This window comes from Oncorhynchus gorbuscha, linkage group LG05 (assembly GCF_021184085.1).
Source record: "Oncorhynchus gorbuscha isolate QuinsamMale2020 ecotype Even-year linkage group LG05, OgorEven_v1.0, whole genome shotgun sequence".
In the NCBI taxonomy this organism is placed as follows: Eukaryota; Metazoa; Chordata; class Actinopteri; order Salmoniformes; family Salmonidae; genus Oncorhynchus; species Oncorhynchus gorbuscha.
Window position 1 is genome coordinate 19,534,534 of NC_060177.1, and position 24,011 is coordinate 19,558,544.

Genomic DNA, 24,011 nt, shown 5'->3' on the forward strand with positions numbered 1-24,011 from the left:
CCCCCCAATTTAACAAAAACAAATTGGGTTGGGGGCCCCCTGGAGGTCGAGGGCCTAGGGGCACGTGCCCCGTGTGCCTGTTCGGTAATCTGGCCCTGGTACTGCATTTATAAAAGTAATTTAATTTTAATGTTCATAATATAGTTTCAGAGGAAAACATGTATGTCTTTGAAAAGAAAGTAGGAAAACAAGTGAATTAAGGAAGGTCAAAATTGTATAGGTCTAAAGGGGATGGGGTTTGGGAAATGCATATTGTTTATTCTGTGAGCTGATACAGCATCCAGACTCATGGACAAATGAATAGATTATACCTCTCTCTGTACAAGAGTTTAGATAACAGTGACAGAGTAAAAAATGTATTCAACATCAATCGCAGAGTAATATACAGTATGTTATAAGTCAAAGTGAAACAGCAAAGGTTGGTTACACAGATAAAACATATCTTGGAAAAAGGGAGAGAGACAGAAAGAGAGAAGGGAGAAATGAAACAGGGATGAGAGGGATGAAAGAGAGAAGGGAGAAATGAAACAGGGAGGAGAGTGATGAAAGAGAGAAGGGAGAAATGAAACAGGGAGGAGAGTGATGAAAGGGGGAATGGGAGAAATGAAACAGGGAGGAGAGTGATGAAAGAGAGAAGGGAGAAATGAAACAGGGAGGAGAGTGATGAAAGGGGGAATGGGAGAAATGAAACAGGGAGGAGAGTGATGAAAGAGAGAAGGGAGAAATGAAACAGGGAGGAGAGTGATGAAAGAGAGAAGGGAGAAATGAAACAGGGAGGAGAGTGATGAAAGGGGGAATGGGAGAAATGAAACAGGGAGGAGAGTGATGAAAGGGAGAAGGGAGAAATGAAACAGGGAGGAGAGTGATGAAAGAGAGAAGGGAGAAATGAAACAGGGAGGAGAGTGATGAAAGAGAGAAGGGAGAAATGAAACAGGGAGGAGAGTGATGAAAGAGAGAAGGGAGAAATGAAACAGGGAGGAGAGTGATGAAAGAGAGAAGGGAGAAATGAAACAGGGAGGAGAGTGATGAAAGAGAGAAGGGAGAAATGAAACAGGGAGGAAAGTGATGAAAGGGAGAAGGGAGAAATGAAACAGGGAGGAGAGTGATGAAAGAGAGAAGGGAGAAATGAAACAGGGAGGAGAGTGATGAAAGAGAGAAGGGAGAAATGAAACAGGGAGGAGAGTGATGAAAGAGAGAAGGGAGAAATGAAACAGGGAGGAGAGTGATGAAAGAGAGAAGGGAGAAATGAAACAGGGAGGAGAGTGATGAAAGAGAGAAGGGAGAAATGAAACAGGGAGGAGAGTGATGAAAGAGAGAAGGGAGAAATGAAACAGGGAGGAGAGTGATGAAAGAGAGAAGGGAGAAATGAAACAGGGAGGAGAGTGATGAAAGAGAGAAGGGAGAAATGAAACAGGGAGGAGAGTGATGAAAGAGAGAATGGGTGAAATGAAACAGGGAGGAGAGTGATGAAAGAGAGAAGGGAGAAATGAAACAGGGAGGAGAGTGATGAAAGAGAGAAGGGAGAAATGAAACAGGGAGGAGAGTGATGAAAGGAGGAATGGGAGAAATGAAACAGGGAGGAGAGTGATTAAAGAAAGAAGGGAGAAATGAAACAGGGAGGAAAGTGATGAAAGAGTGAAGGGAGAAATGAAACAGGGAGGAGAGTGATTAAAGAAAGAAGGGAGAAATGAAACAGGGAGGAGAGTGATGAAAGAGAGAAGGGAGAAATGAAACAGGGAGGAGAGTGATGAAAGAAAGAAGGGAGAAATGAAACAGGGAGGAGAGTGATGAAAGGGGGAATGGAGAAATGAAACAGGGAGGAGAGTGATGAATGAAAGAAGGGAGAAATGAAACAGGGAGGAGAGTGATGAAAGAGAGAATGGAGAAATGAAACAGGGAGGAGAGTGATGAAAGAAAGAAGGGAGAAATGAAACAGGGAGGAGAGTGATGAAAGGGGGAATGGGAGAACAGGTGGTATGGTGACAGAGAAGGGAGAGGACTGCTGGGTTAGCTGGAGACAGAGACCACCGTCCGTCAGGTCTTGGGCTGCGCAGCTGCAACCATGAAGCAGGAATGTTAACAACAAACAGTCATACAGTAGAATATATCATCAAGACATTGCTGCAGGTAACGTTGAACATCAAATACATTTTTTTTATTGGGATTGGGCTACAGTTATAAATGTACTATGATACGCATAATATTAGGTATAGTGCTCATTTAAGTGATTCTGACTATTTTACTTTACAAGGCATTGATATAAAGGGTACCTTAGTGCAATCCAAGTAGAACATTGGTTTTAGGTTTCAAGTTTAAATTTCAACTGAAACTCTTCGAAGGTAATAACCTTCAGGCTGTAAAATAAAGTAACACTGCTGTTGGACAGTAAACTAGTGGCTTATCAGGGGTGGGTTAAATGTGGAAGACACATTTCAGTAGAATACATTCAGTTGGACAGTAAACTAGTGGCTTATCAGGGGTGGGTTAAATGTGGAAGACACATTTCAGTAGAATTACATTCAATTGGACAGTAAACTAGTGGCTTATCAGGGTTGGGTTAAATGTGGAAGACACATTTCAGTAGAATACATTCAGTTGGACAGTAAACTAGTGGCTTATCAGGGTTGGGTTAAATGTGGAAGACACATTTCAGTAGAATACATTCAGTTGGACAGTAAACTAGTGGCTTATCAGGGGTGGGTTAAATGTGGAAGACACATTTCAGTAGAATTACATTCAGTTGGACAGTAAACTAGTGGCTTATCAGGGGTGGGTTAAATGTGGAAGACACATTTCAGTAGAATTACATTCAGTTGGACAGTAAACTAGTGGCTTATCAGGGGTGGGTTAAATGTGGAAGACACATTTCAGTAGAATCCATTCAGTTGGACAACTGACTAGGTCCCCCCTTTCCTTTGCCAGTAAGACATTATTACCGCCCCATTGAGTGTTCAGGGACACATCATGTAGTTCCTCATTTTACTGGACTTTAACATGCTCTTTATCTGAAGCCTGTCAAATGAAGTATGCTATAATTCATGCCTCTTGTTTTCACAGGAAGGACTGTAAAGGAGTTGTCAAGATACGCTTATTTAACAACCACAACTCCCCTTTTCATTGCTAAATATGTTCCTTCACCCTCCATATCTCAGCGGGTTTCAGTGTTGTTGCCTTTTATTTGAGCACACCCAGGTATTTGCCTCTCATCCTCTTGACAGTGCCAGTTAGCTGTGCTGTAGTGAATCCCTCAAAGCTCAGCCAGTAACCCCCCCCCACACACACCACCCAACACCTACTTGATGGCTTTGTTTTCCCCTCGGCCACGAATCTGAACTGAATCTGGGGTGCTGGCTGCCTCCACCCCAGGCTTGTTCCTCTTCCCCTGGAGAGAGAGAGAAAGGGGGAGGGAGAGAGAGAGAGAGAGACAGAGAGAGAGAGAGAGACAGAGAAGGAGATAAATCATTTCCTTCGTGTCCATTGCCTTGTGTCTTTCTGTGAGCTGTCTTGATGGCTGTTTACATCTGAAAACACTTTACCAGCGGAGCCTTCATTACAGAGCCTTTAGCATGCTATCAGGTGCCAAAAATATGCTAAATGATCCCAGGCAACACTTTGGATGCGAGCCAGCACATGCGCATGCTCCGCCCACCCGAGGATCTATTTCCTGTGTTTGAGGGGTAAAAAATCCACTTGTCACTTAAATTTAGCTGGATTGATTGCTTTCATTTTACTCATGCGACTCCTTCATACTCTTGCTAGTGCCTGTCATTTTTTCCCCATTAATGTTACAACCGTGGAAATGTTTGTAATGACCTGTCAAACATACCACAGAAATGGGCTCAATGGAATACACAGTCGATCCATTGCATCTAAAAGAACGCTTGCTTAGTCGGGGATTTAACGCATCGTCTAGACACTTACATCACAAGAGAACAAAGAGACCTCTATTTTGATGGGTGTTCATATTTTGGGGAAGTGAAATGTTTACAAATAAAATAAAAGCAACTTCATAAAATGAACACCCTGATTATAGTGATATTATGTCTGAAGTCGCAAACAATGTAAAGTAAACGTCCTCTCCCTGTCAACTGAGTGTATTTTCAGCAAACTTAACATGTGTAAATATTTGTATGAACATAACAAGGTTCAACAACTAAGACATAGACTGAACACATTCCACAGACATGTGACTATCAGAAATGGAATAATGTGTCCCTGAACAATGGGGGGGTAACAGTCAGTATCTGGTGTGGCCACCAGCTGCAAAAAGTACTGCAGTGCATCTCCTCCTCATGGACTGGACCAGATTTGCCAGTTCTTGCTGTGAGATGTTACCCCACTCTTCCACCAATGCACCTGCAAGTTCCCGGACATTCCTGGGGGGAATGGCCCTAGCCCTAGCCCTCACCCTCCGATCGAACAGATTCTAGACGTGCTCAATGGGATTGAGTTCCGGGCTCTTTGCTGGCCATGGCAGAACACTGACATTCCTGTCTTACAGGAAATCATGCACAGAACAAGCAGTATGGCTGTTGGCATTGTCATAGCGTAGGGTCAAGTAAGGATGAGCCTGCAGGAAGGGTACCACATGAGGGAGGAGGATGTCTTCCCTGTAACACACAGCGTTGAGATTGCCTGCAATGACAACAATCTCAGTCTGATGATGCAGTGACACACCGCCCCAGACCATGATGGACCCTCAATCTCCAAATTGATCCCGCTCCAGAGTACAGACCTCAGTGTAACGCTCATTCCTGCGACGATAAACACGAACCTGACCATCACCCCTGGTGAGACAAAACCGAGACTCGTCAGTGAAGAGCACTTTTTGCCAGTCCTGTCTGGTCCAGCGACGGTGGGTTTGTGCCCATAGGCGATGTTGTTGCCGGTGATGTTTGGTGAGGACCTGCCTTACAACAGGCCTACAAGCCCTCAGTCCAGCCTCTCTCAGCCTATTGCGGACAGTTTGAGCACTGATTGAGGGATTGTGCGTTCCTGGTGTAACTCGGGCAGTTGTTGTTGCCATTCTGTACCTGTCCCGCAGGTGTGATGTTTGGATGTACCGATCCTGTGCAGGCGTTGTTACATGTGGTCTGCCACTGCGAGGACGATCAGCTGTCTGTCCTGTCTCCCTGTAGCGCTGTCTTAGGCTTCTCACAGTACAAAGATCGTACATTTTGGAAAAATATCCTCTGATCTGATGAAACAAAAATAGAACTGTTTTCCCGTAATAACCATCGTTATGTTTGGAGGAAATAGGGGGAGGCTTGCAAGCCAAAGAACACCATCCTAACCGTGAAGCACGGGGGTGGCAGCATCATGTTGTGGGGGTGCTTTGCTGCAGGAGGGACTGGTGCATTTCACAAAATAGATGGCATCATAAGGTGGGAAAATGATGTGGATACATTGAAGCAACATCTCAAGACATCAGTCAGGAAGTTAAAGCTTGGTCGCAAATGGGTCTTCCAAATCAACAATGACCCCAAGCATACTTCCAATATTGTAGCAAAATGGCTTAAGGACAATAAAGTCAAGGTATTGGAGTTGCCATCACAAAGTCCTGACCTCAATCCAATAGAAAATGTGTGGGCAGACCTGAAAAAGCGTGTGCGAGCAAGGAGGCCTACAAACCTGTCTCAGTTACACCAGCTCTGTCAACTTATTGTGGGAATGTCATGCAGGTGAATGAGGACCCAAAAGCGACTTGGCGAAAACAGAGTATTTAATCCAGAATAAACTTTACAAAACAAAAAGCATAATACTACACGTAAAGACAAGAACAGACTGGAGACTTGATCGAGAACTGCAGGTTGCCTCGGGAAGGCACTTGAACCTAGCAGACTCAGACACCTGCTCACCACGCAGCATCTGAGGGAAACACGACACGACAGGGCAAAACATAGACACAGCACGGTGAATTATAAATGAGGATCCGACAGGGCAGGTACGGGAAACAAGGAGAGAAATAGGGACTCTAATCAGGGAAAAGGATCGGGAACAGGTGTGGGAAGACTAAATGATGATTAGGGGACTAGGAACAGCTGGGAGCAGGAACGGAACGATAGAGAGAAGAGAGAGCGAGAGAGTGAGAGAGGGAGGGGGAGAGAGAGGGATAGAAAGAGGGAAAGAACCTAATAAGACCAGCAGAGGGAAACGAATAGAATGGGAAGCACAGGGACAAGACATGATAATAAATGACAAAACATGACAGTACCCCCCACTCACCGAGCGCCTCCTGGCGCACTCGAGGAGGAATCCTGGCGGCAACGGAGGAAATCATCAATGAGTGAACGGTCCAGCACGTCCCGAGACGGAACCCAACTCCTCTCCTCAGGACCGTAACCCTCCCAATCCACTAAGTATTGGTGACCCCGTCCCCGAGAACGCATGTCCATGATCTTATGTACCTTGTAAATAGGTGCGCTCTCGACAAGGACGGGAGGGGGAGGGAAGACGAACGGGGGTGCGAAGAAAAGGCTTAACACAGGAGACATGGAAGACAGGATGGACGCGACGAAGATGTCGCGGAAGAAGCAGTCGCACAGCGACAGGATTGACGACCTGGGAGACACGGAACGGACCAATGAACCGCGGAGTCAACTTACGAGAAGCTGTCGTAAGAGGAAGGTTGCGAGTGGAAAGCCACACTCTCTGGCCGCAACAATACCTAGGACTCTTAATCCTGCGTTTATTGGCGGCTCTCACAGTCTGTGCCCTGTAGCGGCAAAGTGCAGACCTCACCCTCCTCCAGGTGCGCTCACAACGTTGGACAAACGCTTGAGCGGAGGGAACGCTGGACTCGGCAAGCTGGGAAGAGAATAGAGGAGGCTGGTAACCCAGACTACTCTGAAACGGAGATAACCCGGTAGCAGACGAAGGAAGCGAGTTGTGAGCGTATTCTGCCCAGGGGAGCTGTTCTGCCCAAGACGCAGGGTTTCTGAAAGAAAGGCTGCGTAGTATGCGACCAATCGTCTGATTGGCCCTCTCTGCTTGACCGTTAGACTGGGGATGAAACCCGGAAGAGAGACTGACGGACGCACCAATCAAACGACAGAACTCCCTCCAAAACTGTGACGTGAATTGCGGACCTCTGTCTGAAACGGCGTCTAACGGGAGGCCATGAATTCTGAACACATTCTCGATAATGATTTGTGCCGTCTCCTTAGCGGAAGGAAGTTTAGCGAGGGGAATGAAATGTGCCGCCTTAGAGAACCTATCGACAACCGTAAGAATCACAGTCTTCCCCGCAGACAAAGGCAGACCGGTAATGAAGTCTAGGGCGATGTGAGACCATGGTCGAGAAGGAATGGGGAGCGGTCTGAGACGACCGGCAGGAGGAGAGTTACCCGACTTAGTCTGCGCGCAGTCCGAACAAGCAGCCACGAAACGGCGCGTGTCACGCTCCTGAGTCGGCCACCAAAAGCGCTGGCGAATAGACGCAAGAGTGCCTCGAACACCGGGATGACCAGCTAACTTGGCAGAGTGAGCCCACTGAAGAACAGCCAGACGAGTGGAAACAGGAACGAAAAGGAGGTTACTAGGACAAGCGCGCGGCGACGCAGTGTGCGTGAGTGCTTGCTTAACCTGTCTTTCAATTCCCCAGACTGTCAACCCGACAACACGCCCATAAGGAAGAATCCCTCGGGATCAGTAGAAGCCACAGAAGAACTAAACAGACGGGATAAGGCATCAGGCTTGGTGTTCTTGCTACCCGGACGGTAAGAAATCACAAACTCGAAACGAGCGAAAAACAACGCCCAACGAGCTTGACGGGCATTAAGTCGTTTGGCAGAACGGATGTACTCAAGGTTCTTATGGTCTGTCCAAACGACAAAAGGAACGGTCGCCCCCCAACCACTGTCGCCATTCGCCTAGGGCTAAGCGGATGGCGAGCAGTTCACGGTTACCCACATCATAGTTGCGCTCAGATGGCGACAGGCGATGAGAAAAATAAGCGCAAGGATGAACCTTATCGTCAGACTGGAAGCGCTGGGATAGAATGGCTCCCACGCCTACCTCTGAAGCGTCAACCTCGACAATGAATTGTCTAGTGACGTCAGGAGTAACGAGGATAGGAGCGGACGTAAAACGTTCTTTTAGAAGATCAAAAGCTCCCTGGGCGGAACCGGACCACTTAAAACACGTCTTGACAGAAGTAAGAGCTGTGAGAGGGGCAGCAACTTGACCGAAATTACGAATGAAACGCCGATAGAAATTAGCGAAACCTAAAAAGCGCTGCAACTCGACACGTGACCTTGGAACGGGCCAATCACTGACAGCTTGGACCTTAGCGGAATCCATCTGAATGCCTTCAGCGGAAATAACGGAACCGAGAAAAGTAACGGAGGAGACATGAAAAGAGCACTTCTCAGCCTTTACGTAGAGACAATTCTCTAAAAGGCGCTGTAGAACACGTCGAACGTGCTGAACATGAATCTCGAGTGACGGTGAAAAAATCAGGATATCGTCAAGATAGACAAAAACAAAGATGTTCAGCATGTCTCTCAGAACATCATTAACTAATGCCTGAAAAACAGCTGGCGCATTGGCGAGACCAAACGGCAGAACCCGGTACTCAAAATGCCCTAACGGAGTGTTAAACGCCGTTTTCCACTCGTCCCCCTCTCTGATGCGCACGAGATGGTAAGCGTTACGAAGGTCCAACTTAGTAAAGCACCTGGCTCCCTGCAGAATCTCGAAGGCTGATGACATAAGGGGAAGCGGATAATGATTCTTAACCGTTATGTCATTCAGCCCTCGATAATCCACGCAGGGGCGCAGAGTACCGTCCTTCTTCTTAACAAAAAAGAACCCCGCCCCGGCCGGAGAGGAAGAAGGCACTATGGTACCGGCGTCAAGAGACACAGATAAATAATCCTCGAGAGCCTTACGTTCGGGAGCCGACAGAGAGTATAGTCTACCCCGAGGAGGAGTGGTCCCCGGAAGGAGATCAATACTACAATCATACGACCGGTGAGGAGGAAGGGAGTTGGCTCGGGACCGACTGAAGACCGTGCGCAGATCATGATATTCCTCCGGCACTCCTGTCAAATCGCCAGGTTCCTCCTGAGAAGTGGGGACAGAAGAAATGGGAGGGATGGCAGACATTAAGCACTTCACATGACAAGATACGTTCCAGGATAGGATAGAATTACAAGACCAATTAATAGAAGGATTATGACATACTAGCCAGGGATGACCCAAAACAACAGGTGTGAAAGGTGAACGAAAAATCAAAAAAGAAATAGTCTCACTGTGGTTACCAGATACTGTGAGAGTTAAAGGTAGTGTCTCAAATCTGATACTGGGAAGATGACTACCATCTAAGGCAAACATGGGCGTAGGCTTGTCTAACTGTCTGAAAGGAATGTTATGTTTCCGAACCCATGCTTCGTCCATGAAACAACCCTCAGCCCCAGAGTCAATCAAGGCACTGCATGTAGCACCCGAACCGGTCCAGCGTAGATGGACCGACATAGTAGTACAAGATCTAGATGAAGAGACCTGAGTAGTAGCGCTCACCAGTAGCCCTCCGCTTACTGATGGGCTCTGGCCTCTTACTGGACATGAATTAACAAAATGTCCATCAAATCCGCAATAGAGGCACAGGCGGTTGGTGATCCTCCGTTCCCTCTCCTTAGTCGAGATGCGAATCCCTCCCAGCTGCATGGGCTCAGTCTCAGAGCCAGAGGAGGGAGATGGTTGCGATGCGGAGCAGGGAAACACCGTTGATGCGAGCTCTCTTCCACGAGCCTGGTGACGAAGATCTACCCGTCGTTCTATGCGGATGGCGAGAGCAATCAAAGAGTCCACACTGGAAGGAACCTCCCGAGAGAGAATCTCATCTTTGACCACTGTGTGGAGTCCCTCCAGAAAACGAGCGAGCAGCGCCGGCTCGTTCCAGTCACTAGAGGCAGCAAGAGTACGAAACTCTATAGAGTAATCCGTTATGGATCGATCACCTTGGCATAGGGAAGCCAGGACCCTAGAAGCCTCCCCACCAAAAACTGAACGGTCAAAAACCCGAATCATCTCCTCTTTAAAGTTCTGGTAATTGTTAGAACAATCAGCCCTTGCCTCCCAGATAGCTGTGCCCCACTCTCGGGCCCGGCCAGTAAGGAGTGAAATGACGTAAGCAACCCGAGCTCTCTCTCTAGAGTATGTGTTGGGTTGGAGAGAGAACACAATCTCACACTGGGTGAGAAAGGAGCGGCACTCAGTGGGCTGCCCGGAGTAGCAAGGTGGGTTATTAACCCTAGGTTCTGGAGGCTCGGCAGGCCAGGAAGTAACAGGTGGCACGAGACGAAGACTCTGGAACTGTCCAGAGAGGTCGGAAACCTGAGCGGCCAGGCTCTCCACGGCATGGCGAGCAGCAGACAATTCCTGCTCGTGTCTGCCGAGCATGGCTCCTTGGATCTCGACGGCAGTGTTACGAGCGTCTGTAGTCGCTGGGTCCATTCCTTGGTCGGATCCTTCTGTCATGCAGGTGAATGAGGACCCAAAAGCGACTTGGCGAAAACAGAGTATTTAATCCAGAATAAACTTTACAAAACAAAAAGCATAATACTACACGTAAAGACAAGAACAGACTGGAGACTTGATCGAGAACTGCAGGTTGCCTCGGGAAGGCACTTGAACCTAGCAGACTCAGACACCTGCTCACCACGCAGCATCTGAGGGAAACACGACACGACAGGGCAAAACATAGACACAGCACGGTGAATTATAAATGAGGATCCGACAGGGCAGGTACGGGAAACAAGGAGAGAAATAGGGACTCTAATCAGGGAAAAGGATCGGGAACAGGTGTGGGAAGACTAAATGATGATTAGGGGACTAGGAACAGCTGGGAGCAGGAACGGAACGATAGAGAGAAGAGAGAGCGAGAGAGTGAGAGAGGGAGGGGGAGAGAGAGGGATAGAAAGAGGGAAAGAACCTAATAAGACCAGCAGAGGGAAACGAATAGAATGGGAAGCACAGGGACAAGACATGATAATAAATGACAAAACATGACAGGGAAGCTTGTGGAAGGCTACCCAAAACGTTTGACCCAAGTTAAACAATTTAAAGGCAATGCTACCAAATACTAATTGAGTGTATGTAAACTTCTGACCTACTGGGAATGCGATGAAAGAAATCATTCTCTCTACTATTATTCTGACATTTCACATTCTTTTTTTCAATTTTAAGTAAAAAAAAATAAATATTGTTTTTCAATCAACCAACAAAAGACATGTGACAGATTTAAAAAATATATAAATAAAAAAGTATTATAATATATTTAAAAATAATAATAATAATAGTAATAAATTAAAAAATAAAATAATAATAATAATATAATAGTATATATTTATTTTAAAATATATATATATATAAAACTTGCAGCAGCACTATCAAGGTTCTTATTAGCTATTTCTAGCCTTCGCTGAGACGATGAGCAAATAATTCGTTTTTAGATTTTACAGCACCTTACACAACATGTATCTGCTACTTTCCCTAATCACCCCATTCACTCTGTCCAATTTGAAATATTGTTGAGTATTGGAGACCAGAGTCTATCAAACTTGGGCTGTCTCTTGCGGAGGTCATAAGTGAGCTTTTCAAGAGGGAGAAAGTCAACAATCTGGTCAATCCCCATTTTAAATGTAGGAGGGGTATTAGAGGCTCACAATAGAAGAATACATTTCTTAGCAAAGTATGTAATAGTCATGAGCAAATGTTCTCTGTCAGGATCAAGAACAAAGTCCTGCTGGGCATTAGGAAGATAGATACACAGGGTCATATCAAACGGTACATCTAGTATTTTCTGTGCAGCAGTATGTATAGATTGCCTAAATCTGGCAATCTCTCAAACAGTTCCAAAATACATGCATATAGGTTCCACTTTCAGAGGTACATCTTTTACAGTTAGGAGAGATGTCAATTTTCATTCTATGGAGTCTCAAAGGAGTGTAATAAAATGTGTACAAAAATATGTAATTCGATTCTTTCATTTTTACATTAGTAGAGGAGCAGTATACCCTGTCGCAAACCTCTGCCCATAACTCATCACTGATAGTCAGACCAAGGTCCTTTTCCCAGATTATTTTCAAAGGAGTAAAGGAGGAGCCTCTTTTCTCAGAAAGGAGTCTATATATATAAGATATTTAGCCTTTAATGGATTGTGCTGTGACAAGAAGGTTTTCAACTTCATTCAACTGAGTTCTAAACCTCCTCTTGGAAGTAAATTAGGAAATTACATGTCTAATTTGAAGATATTTAAAATTTGGCACATTGAATTCACTGCAGAGCTCTTGAAAGGATTTCAGTGTAGTGGTTTTCTGATGAAATAGGTCTGAAAAGTTATTGATTCCTAGAGTATGTCAAAGATTAAAGTTGGCATCCTTCAGGACTTTTGGAAAGTCTGGGTTTCCTACTATGGGCGGAATATATTTGGGAGGAAATGCCCAGGTATTTCTTACAGTCCCTCCACGCTAGTAGGGTGCTGTAAATCACAAAGGTTTTGGCTATGTTGCCCACTTAACTAAAGTTATTGATGAATATAATCGAGCTTAGTGGCAATGAACCACAGGATTGGGCTTCTATCTGAATCCACGTTGACTCTTGTCTGTTTGTGCTCCATGTTAGCATGTTGCGGATTTGGGCAGAGGGAGGGAAGGGCAAGACCACCCTTAGATTGAGGTTTCGATAGAGTGGAGAATTTGATCCTAGGTTTTTTATTGCCCCATATAAGTTTGGTGATGCTTTGGTTAGTTGTTTTGAAAAAGGAAACTGGGAGATAGCATGGGAGCATCTGAAATAAATAGTTCAGTCTAGGGAGGATGTTCATACAGATGACATTAATTCTTCCTACTAAGCTAATTGGGAGGGAGATCCAGGTTTGGAGATCGTTCTTGATTCGATCCAGGAGTGGAAGATAACTTTTCATGAAAAGTTCAATTGATATTTTTTGGGTCATATGTGACCTCGTCCTCTGCTGTTCGGATAGCCATGATTGTATGCTCTGCCTGCTCTTTTTTAAATTGGTAAGCAAGCAATCTACTCGGCCTATTACTATACTCATGCTATTTCTGTTTAGTAAATTTTATTTTTATTTTTATCTCCCGAGTATAGTCCAAATTCAGTTTGGCTTTGGCTGCTTTAAGTTGACTCCAGGAGGTGCTGTCTGTGGATTGTTTATGTATTTTTTCACAGCATTCCAGCTCCCTCTCAAGATCTAGTCTGTGTGCTTCCATTGTTTTTTTCTTAGAGGAAGCATATGCAATTAGATGACCTCTTAGTGCGGCTTTAGCAGCGTCCCACATTGTGGCCGGAGAAACAGGATAATATTTGTTGTCTTGTGTGTAGTTGTCTGTCCATGTAGTTACCAATGTATGGAACGCTTCGTTTGATAACATGGAGGTGTTGAATTACCAGCTCTATGACCTCGGGATGCTTTTGCAGAGGTCAAAGCGGAGGTGGACAAAGGCGTGATCTGAAAGTGCTATGGGTCCGATTGTACAAGTGGCTGAATTTATGAAACTCTTTGGGATAAAAATGTAATCTATACGGGAGTAGGTGTTATGGACATTAGAGTAGTATGTATAGTCCATATATGAGCTATTAGTCTCTCTCCATATATCTATCAGTCCCATCTCTTTAGTAAGAGAGTTCAACATCTTTGCAGATCTAGGATTTGTGGTGGGGTCGTGAGATGATTTGTCTAGGGTTGGGTTAAGGGTACAATTAAAATCTCCGGCCACCACGCTAAAGGAAACACAATGCTCATTGAACAGGGTTATCATTTTAGACATGAAAGCTGGAGTATCTGTGTTAGGGGCGTATATATGTTTAAGATAGTAATTGGTTGACCATATATTGACCCAGTTATCAAAATAAATCTCCCCTCCGGATCAGATATGTTTTTTTGTCAATTATGAATGGAACATTCTTATGGATAAGTATCCTACATATACCTCCCCAAGGGACATAGGAAACCACAAGTGATAATAGCAACGGGAAATAAAAGCAGGCTGAAACGTTAGTAGGCCTAGGTTGGGCTATAGAGCCTGTCCCTCTCAGCTAAAGGAAAATAAATATAGATTAGATGGCTATAATAACATTTAGCTGGGCGGGTGGGTCTTTGGATATCTACTATATGTTGTCTTACCTCCTTTAGTAATAACAGTAATCGTATTTAGCCATTGGTCAATTTCACATTGACCAGGATTGTCTTTCAAAAAACGTTTAGCCTCTCCGGGAGTTTTGAAGTGTCGCAGGGCTCCTTGGTGAAGAATCCTGAGCTCGTTTGGGTATTTGAATCCCCTAAAGATGCCTCGGTCAATGGAGTATTTCTTCACCTCGTCAAACTCTCTGCGCTTTCGGCGTATTCCAGCTGACAGGTCCCGGTGTAAAGCGAGTTTGGCGTTTCCCACTGTAATGGTGTTGATTTTCGCCACCTGTAGGACTCGTTCCTTGTCGGTGAATCTCAAGAAACGTATGGTGATTAGCATATGCTATTGTTTCCATGGCGTCTGTCAATAAGTTTTCCATGGATAGGATTCGCCCCTCTGCCTCGTCCAGGCGCATCCATCTTGTTGTTGATGTCAGGCAAAGCGTTTTCCAGGATTGTCACCTTGCCCCCTATCGCACTGAGCTGAGAGTTAATGGCATTTAATTTAATGTTGAGTTCTGTACATTGGGATCTCAACTCTGAAAGGACGTCTTCGACAGAGTGTGGGGTTGGCATTCGTTGGGCCTCGGGGGGGGACGGGGACGGGTCCTCTTGCTCCTGGATAATGGTGCTAGATTTTTCTGAAGCTAGCTGCTTCTTGGAGGCTTTTTCCGTCGCTAATGCTCGAGTCTGGGTAAAAATGTCACCTGTAATGTTGCTTTTTGTAGCTGCCATGACTTTATGACTAAAGCTAAAGGAGTTTAAACTTGAAGTGGAGGTAAGATTAGGAATTGGAAACAACTTGTGCGGAGCTCTTAGTTCATGCGACCATCTCGTTCAAGGGTCACGTGATCCCCCCCATTTCACATTCTTAAAATAAGGTGGTGATCCTAACTGACCCAAAACAGGGAATTTTTACTAGGATTAAATATCAGGAATTGTGAAAAACTGAGTTTAAATGTATTTGGCTAAGGTGTATGTAAACTTCCAACTTCAACTGTAGGTGTAATCTGGAGCCAAGCGTGTTGATTTTTAATCCAAGGGTATCCTGCTATTGACATACTTGTTGAATTATGGAACAGAACATGACAGCAACAAGTAATTCATGAGCCATCTTTGCAGCACTCCACTAATCAGGCATTTATGGTAGAGTGGCCAGACGGAAGCCACTCCTCAATAAAAGGCACGTGACAGCCGGCTTGCTGTTTGCCAAAAGGCACCTAAAGGACTCAGACCATAAGAAACAAGATTCTCTGTTCTTATGAAACCAAGATTGAACTCTTTGGCCTGAATGCCAACCATCACGTCAGGAGGAAACCTGGCACAATCCCTACGGTGAAGCATGGTGGTGGCAGCATCATGCTGTGGGGATGGTTTTCAGTGGCAGGAACTGGTGAGTCTAGTCAGGATCGAGGCAAATATGAATGGAGCAAAGTACAGAGACAATCTGCTCCATAGCGCTCAGGACCTCAGACTGGGGTGAAGTTTCACCTTCCAACAGGACAACAACCCTAAACACACAGCCAAGACAACACAGGAGTGGCTTCGGGACAAGTCTCTGAATGTCCTTGAGTGGCCCAGCCAGAGCCCAGACTTGAACCTGATCGAACATCTCTGGAAAGACCTGAAAATTGCTGTGCAGCGACGCTCCCCATCCAACGTGACAGAGCTTGAAAGGATCTGCAGAGAAGAATGGGAGAAACTCCCCAAATACAGGTGTGCCAAGCTTGTAGCGTCATACCGAAGAAAACTCGAGGCAGTAATCGCTGCCAAAGAAACTTCAACAAAGTACTAAGTAAAGGGTCTGAATACTTATGTAAATGTGATATTTTTTGATATTTTTTGCATTGTCATTATGGGGTTGTGTGTAGATTGATAAGGGAAAAAACAATTTAACAAATTTTAGAATAAGGCTGTAACGTAACAAAATGTTGAAAAGGTCAAGGGGTCTGAATACTTTCTGAATGCACTGTATGCGTGCATAAAAAAGGTCATTGTACAATAAATTGAATACCTGAATTTCCACCAGAATCCCTGAACTCCATTCATTAGTTGTCTGTGGCAGTAAAATGTTTTATGTGCTATAATTCAGTTAATATCTGATGGGACTTTCTTCAGTTAATATCTGATGGGACTTTCTTCAGTTAATATCTGATGGGACTTTCTTCAGTTAATATCTGATGGGACTTTCTTCAGTTAATATCTGATGGGACTTTCTTCAGTTAATATCTGATGGGACTTTCTTCAGTTAATATCTGATGGGACTTTCTTCAGTTAATATCTGATGGGACTTTCTTCAGTTAATATCTGATGGGACTTTCTTCAGTTAATATCTGATGGATTTTAAACATGACATTTTTTTAGTATCTTCATCTATTGTCCAACTGTTGCATTTATTAGAATTGTTTTTAAACCCTTTTAACAATTTTGATGACCGTTGCTACATACAGCCAGCTCTCAGGATCTACATGTGAATCCAAACCCTCTCCACAGCAATAATCCATACATCTGTTAACCATACAGAATGAACGGATGGGAGCATCAAGCATCAGACACAGTGGGGATTAGACACGTCCACACACATCCAACACTCCCAACACACATACAACACTACACACTCAGAAACAGTACACGCCCAAACATACATAAAACAGAGGTGTTAAAATAGATCCAGAATTCCCAACAGTCAGTGGAATTATAATGAAACATTTTGAGATTAATCTGAAGACTGCAACTATATGATAAAACTTGGAACTCAGGACTGCAGCTATATGATAAACCTTGGAACTCAGGACTGCAGCTATATGATAAACCTTGGAACTCAGGACTGCAGCTATATGATAAACCTTGGAACTCAGGACTGCAGCTATATGATAAACCTTGGAACTCAGGACTGCAGCTATATGATAAACCTTGGAACTCAGGACTGCAGCTATATGATAAACCTTGGAACTCAGGACTGCAGCTATATGAAAAACCTTGGAACTCAGGACTGCAGCTATATGATAAACCTTGGAACTCAGGACTGCAGCTATATGATAAACCTTGGAACTCAGGACTGCAGCTATATGATAAACCTTGGAACTCAGGACTGCAGCTATATGATAAACCTTGGAACTCAGGACTGCAGCTATATGATTATACAAATGACCTAACCCCACTGCCCACCCATCCACCCCACACATTTACATTACATTTAAGTCATTTAGCAGACGCTCTTATCCAGAGCGACTTACAAATTGGTGCATTCACCTTATGACATCCAGTGGGACAGTCACTTAACAATAGTGCATCTAAAACTTAGGGGGGGTGGGGTGAGAGGGATTACTTAACCTATCCTAGGTATTCCTTAAAGAGGTGGGGTTTCAGGTGTCTCCGAAAGGTGGTGATTGACTCCGCTGTCCTGGCGTCGTGAGGGAGTTTGTTCCACCATTGGGGGGCCAGGGCAGCGAACAGTTTTGACTGGGCTGAGCGGGAGCTGTACTTCCTCAGTGGTAGGGAGGCGAGCAGGCCAGAGGTGGATGAACGCAGTGCCCTTGTTTGGGTGTAGGGCCTGATCAGAGCCTGGAGGTACTGAGGTGCCGTTCCCCTCACAGCTCCGTAGGCAAGCACCATGGTCTTGTAGCGGATGCGAGCTTCAACTGGAAGCCAGTGGAGAGAACGGAGGAGCGGGGTGACGTGAGAGAACTTGGGAAGGTTGAACACCAGACGGGCTGCGGCGTTCTGGATGAGTTGAAGGGGTTTAATGGCACAGGCAGGGAGCCCAGCCAACAGCGAGTTGCAGTAATCCAGACGGGAGATGACAAGTGCCTGGATTAGGACCTGCGCCGCTTCCTGTGTGAGGCAGGGTCGTACTCTGCGGATGTTGTAGAGCATGAACCTACAGGAACGGGCCACCGCCTTGATGTTAGTTGAGAACGACAGGGTGTTGTCCAGGATCACGCCAAGGTTCTTGGCGCTCTGGGAGGAGGACACAATGGAGTTGTCAACCGTGATGGCGAGATCATGGAACGGGCAGTCCTTCCCGGGAGGAAGAGCAGCTCCGTCTTGCCGAGGTTCAGCTTGAGGTGGTGATCCGTCATCCACACTGATATGTCTGCCAGACATGCAGAGATGCGATTCGCCACCTGGTCATCAGAAGGGGGAAAGGAGAAGATTAATTGTGTGTCGTCTGCATAGCAATGATAAGAGAGACCATGTGAGGTTATGACAGAGCCAAGTGACTTGGTGTATAGCGAGAATAGGAGAGGGCCAAGAACAGAGCCCTGGGGACACCAGTGGTGAGAGCGCGTGGTGAGGAGACAGATTCTCGCCACGCCACCTGGTAGGAGCGACCTGTCAGGTAGGACGCAATCCAAGCGTGGGCCGCGCCGGGAGATGCCCAACTCGGAGAGGGTGGAGAGGAGGATCTGATGGTTCACAGTATCGAAGGCAGCCGATAGATCTAGAAGGATGAGAGCAGAGGAGAGAGAGTTAGCTTTAGCAGTGCGGAGCGCCTCCGTGATACAGAGGAGAGCAGTCTCAGTTGAATGACTAGTCTTGAAACCTGACTGATTTGGATCAAGAAGGTCATTCAGAGAGAGATAGCGGGAGAGCTGGCCAAGGACGGCACGTTCAAGAGTTTTGGAGAGAAAAGAAAGAAGGGATACTGGTCTGTAATTGTTGACATCGGAGGGATCGAGTGTAGGTTTTTTCAGGAGGGGTGCAACTCTCGCTCTCTTGAAGACGGAAGGGACGTAGCCAACGGTCAGGGATGAGTTGATGAGCGAGGTGAGGTAAGGGAGAAGGTCTCCGGAAATGGTCTGGAGAAGAGAGGAGGGGATAGGGTCAAGCGGGCAGGTTGTTGGGCGGCCGGCCGTCACAAGACGCGAGATTTCATCTGGAGAGAGAGGGGAGAAAGAGGTCAGAGCACAGGGTAGGGCAGTGTGAGCAGAACCAGCGGTGTCGTTTGACTTAGCAAACGAGGATCGGATGTCGTCGACCTTCTTTTCAAAATGGTTGACGAAGTCATCTGCAGAGAGGGAGGAGGGGGGCGGAGGATTCAGGAGGGAGGAGAAGGTGGCAAAGAGCTTCCTAGGGTTAGAGGCAGATGCTTGGAATTTAGCGTGGTAGAAAGTGGCTTTAGCAGCAGAGACAGAGGAGGAAAATGTAGAGAGGAGGGAGTGAAAGGATGCCAGGTCCGCAGGGAGGCGAGTTTTCCTCCATTTCCGCTCGGCTGCCCGGAGCCCTGTTCTGTGAGCTCGCAATGAGTCATCGAGCCACGGAGCGGGAGGGGAGGACCGAGCCGGCCTGGAGGATAGGGGACATAGAGAGTCAAGGGATGCAGAGAGGGAGGAGAGGAGGGTTGAGGAGGCAGAATCAGGAGATAGGTGGGAGAAGGTTTGAGCGGAGGGAAGAGATGATAGGATGGAAGAGGAGAGAGTAGCGGGGGAGAGAGAGCGAAGGTTGGGACGGCGCGATACCATCCGAGTAGGGGCAGTGTGGGAGGTGTTGGATGAGAGCGAGAGGGAAAAGGATACAAGGCAGTGGTCGGAGACTTGGAGGGGAGTTGCAATGAGGTTAGTGGAAGAACAGCATCTAGTAAAGATGAGGTCGAGCGTATTGCCTGCCTTGTGAGTAGGGGGGAAGGTGAGAGGGTGAGGTCAAAAGAGGAGAGGAGTGGAAAGAAGGAGGCAGAGAGGAAAGAGTCAAAGGTAGACGTGGGGAGGTTAAAGTCGCCCAGAACTGTGAGAGGTGAGCCGTCCTCAGGAAAGGAGCTTATCAAGGCATCAAGCTCATTGATGAACTCTCCGAGGGAACCTGGAGGGCGATAAATGATAAGGATGTTAAGCTTGAAAGGGCTAGTAACTGTGACAGCATGGAATTCAAAGGAGGCGATAGACAGATGGGTAAGGGGAGAAAGAGAGAATGACCACTTGGGAGAGATGAGGATCCCGGTGCCACCACCCCGCTGACCAGACGCTCTCGGGGTGTGCGAGAACACGTGGGCGGACGAAGAGAGAGCAGTAGGAGTAGCAGTGTTGTCTGTGGTGATCCATGTTTCCGTCAGTGCCAAGAAGTCGAGGGACTGGAGGGAGGCATAGGCTGAGATGAACTCTGCCTTGTTGACCGCAGATTGGCAGTTCCAGAGGCTACCGGAGACCTGGAACTCCACGTGGGTCGTGCGCGCTGGGACCACCAGAGTAGGGTGGCTGCGGCCACGCGGTGAGGAGCGTTTGTATGGTCTGTGCAGAGAGGAGAGAACAGGGATAAACAGACACATAGTTGACAGGCTACAGAAGAGGCTACGCTAATGCAAAGGAGATTGGAATGACAAGTGGACTACACGTCTCGAATGTTCAGAAAGTTAAGCTACGTAGCAAGAATCTTATTGACTAAAATGATTAAAATGATACAGTACTGCTGAAGTAGGCCAGCTGGCAGTGGGTGCGTTGTTGACACTACACTAATCAAGTCGTTCCGTTGAGTGTAATAGTTTCTGCAGTGTTGCTATTCGGGGGCAAGCAGGCTAGCTAGCAGTGTTGTTTACGTTACGTTGCGTTAAAAGAACGACAATAGATGGCTAGCGAACCTAGAAAATCGCTCTAGACTACACAATTATCTTTGATACAAAGACGGCTATGTAGCTAGCTAAGTAGCTAGCTACGATCAAACAAATCAAACCGTTGTACTGTAATGAAATGAAGTGAAAATGTGATACTACCTGTGAATGCGACCGGGTAGTTGAGTTCTATACAGAAGACGTTGGCTAGCGTTGGCTAGCTAGCAGAGTCACCTACGTTAAGGACGACAAATAGCTGGCTAGCTAACCTCGGTAAATTAAGATAATCACTCTAAGACTACACACTCTAAACCTAAACAACACAATTATCTTGGATACGATGATACGAAGACAGCAAAGACAGCTATGTAGCTAGCTAACACTAAACTAATCAAGTCGTTCAGTTGAGTGTAATAGTTTCTCCAGTGCAGCTAATCAGTGGACGTTAGCTAGCTGGCTAGTGAAGACTACGTTAGGACGGCGAAATACGATAATTACGCAATTATCTTTGATACAAAGACGGCTATGTAGCTAGCTGAGAAGAAATTGCTAAGATAAGACAAATCAAACCGTTGTGATATAATGAAATATAATGAAAAAGTTATACTACCCGTTGGAGCGAAGTGCAGATGCGACCACTCGCTCCAACCGGAACCGGAACACACAGTCATTCACTCACACAGTTGTTTTAGGGACTTAGAAAAAGGCTAGATTTCAAACAGTCAAGAATATGCTATCAAGTGCAGCTCATCTATCATTTAACACTATCATAAAATCTTCAGGAGGCTAGAGAGTAGGGGAAGGAGAGAGAAAACACTGAAGACAGGGAGTGGGACATGAGAGAGAGAGGGAGAGGTGATAGAAGGGAAAGAAGATGGAGAGAAAGGCAGAGGCAATGTATGATTGAGTGGGAGAGAGAGAGAGAGAGAGAGAGAGAGAGAGAGAGAGAGAGAGAGAGAGAGAGAGAGAGAGAGAGAGAGAGTGACAGAATGAGGGGAGTTGAAACAGAATAAAGTGAGATGGGGAGAGGAGAGACATCAGAGGATATGGGAGAGAGTGGGGGAGGATAGGGGAGAGAATAGAGGAGATGATGGGGAGAGGGAAGGGGGAGAGAATAGAGGGGAGGATGGGGAGAGGAGAGACATCAGAGGATATGGGAGAGAGTGGGGGAGGATAGGGGAGAGAATAGAGGAGATGATGGGGAGAGGGAAGAGGGAGATAATAGAGGAGATGATGTGGAGAGGGAAGGGGGAGAGAATAGATGAGATGATGGGGAGAGGGAGAGAATAGAGGGGAGGATGGGGAGAGGATAGGGAGAGAATAGAGGAGATGATGGGAAGGGGGAAGGGGGAGAGAATAGATGAGATGATGGGGAGAGGGAGAGAATAGAGGGGAGGATGGGGAGAGGATAGGGGAGAGAATAGAGGAGATGATGGGGAGAGGGAAGGGGAGATAATAGAGGAGATGATGTGGAGAGGGAAGGGGGAGAGAATAGATGAGATGATGGGGAGAGGGAGAGAATAGAGGGGAGGATGGGGAGAGGATAGGGGAGAGAATAGAGGAGATGATGGGAAGGGGAAGGGGGAGAGAATAGATGAGATGATGGGGAGAGGGAGAGAATAGAGGGGAGGATGGGGAGAGGATAGGGGAGAGAATAGAGGAGATGATGGGAAGGGGGAAGGGGGAGAGAATAGAGGAGATGATGGGGGAGGATAGGGGAGAGAATAGAGGAGATGATGGGAAGGGGGAAGGGGGAGAGAATAGAGGAGATGATGGGGAGAGGGAAGGGGGAGAGAATAGAGGAGATGATGGGGGGAGGATAGGGGAGAGAATAGAGGAGATGATGGGGAGAGGAGAGGATAAGGGAATGGAGAAGAGGGTGGGGGAGAAGAGGTGGGCATCATGGATGTCTCCCCGCTAAGAACAGTGTAATGCTGCAGCCCTGTGAAGGATCTGTCCTCAGCCCTCAGTCCCGCTGTCGTTATATCTGTCACAGCACAACATACATAATGGCTGCCAACACCACTCCTATCTCCCTTTTCCCTTCTCCTCCCCTCTTCCCATCACCTATCCAACTCTTTCTTCCCCTCCTCATCTCCTCCATCCCCTCCTCCCTCCCCACTTCCTGCTTCCTCCCTCTCCTTCTCTCATCCTTCCCCTTCTCTGCTCCACCCCTCCCCTCCATCCTCTCCTCCTTCCCTCCTCCTTCCTGCCATAATCGACCCATGAGACCTGTTTCTGACTTCTTCATCTTCCCTCACCCATATGCTGGGCTGATATACTGCACCTCTACACAGGGCTGCATCTATCAACTACCATGGGCTAAATATCACAGTATTTATCACAGTATTTATCTAATTGTGTCTATCTCTGTGTACTTCCTCATAAACACAATGGTCTCAGAGCCGCATAGCTATGTCACAATGGGACGCCGGACTATCGTGTCTCTCAGCATCTGTAGACTCTGAATTACGGTTTACGAAACACTTGTTAAGAGGGAGACATATGGTATTTGCAAAGACAGACAAAGAGTGTGAGGGTAAATAGAGAAATAGAAAGGGCGAGGACAAGAGAAATGGACAGTGAGTTGAGTAGTTTTACTGTGTGTGTGTCTGTGTATTTGACAGGGTATGATATCATTAATCTTTGAAGACCAGACTGAAAGTCTTCTATCTACACAGGGTGTGACAGACTGGTAAAATATCATAGATGTGCAGCAATACAAATGTGCGTAATACCAGTTACTAATATGACATATTATTTACATGCTTTAAGCATGCTTATTCAATCTCCATCTCACTTCAGAACCGTTCTCAGCTGAATTCAGTCCTCTGCATGTTTTACCCACCTATGTGCTCTCCTCACTCCACAAATGCTCCTAGACAGAGAGAGAGAGAGAGAGAGAGAGAGAGAGAGAGAGAGAGAGAGAGAGAGAGAGAGAGAGAGAGAGAGAGAGAGAGAGAGAGAGAGAGAGAGAGAGAGAGAGAGAGAGAGAGAGAGAGAGAGAGAGAGAGAGAGAGAGAGAGAGAGAGAGAGAAAGGCCAAGATATGGACAGAGAGATAACTAGAAAGAGACGGAGAAAGAAAAGCCAAGAGAGGGAGAGGGACAGACAGAGGAGAGGGACAACGATGGAGAGAGAGGGAGGGAGGGAGCAAAAGCAGGGGAGAGTATTTCCAGAGAAACGTATGGGCAGAATCACAGTTGCTCAGGCAGCAGCCAATAGCTCAGAGTGATGTTTACATTAGCATATGAATCATTAGCATGGGACCAGGAGCCGGCGACAAGCAGGCACACGCACTGCTCAGAGCACAAAGCCA

The 24,011-nt window shown here is 46.4% G+C and overlaps 1 protein-coding gene across 1 annotated transcript in view; it reads right to left on the minus strand.

Moving 5' to 3' along the window:
- Window positions 1-24,011, minus strand: part of LOC124035629 (synaptotagmin-7-like) — a 134,061-nt gene that overhangs the window by 41,484 nt on the left and 68,566 nt on the right. The window contains exons 3-4 of the mRNA XM_046349176.1: window positions 3,297-3,382; window positions 2,827-2,832 (exon numbers count right to left, since the gene is read on the minus strand). Coding sequence (XP_046205132.1) covers window positions 2,827-2,832; window positions 3,297-3,382 — 92 coding nt within the window. The remainder of the gene's footprint in view (window positions 1-2,826; window positions 2,833-3,296; window positions 3,383-24,011) is intronic.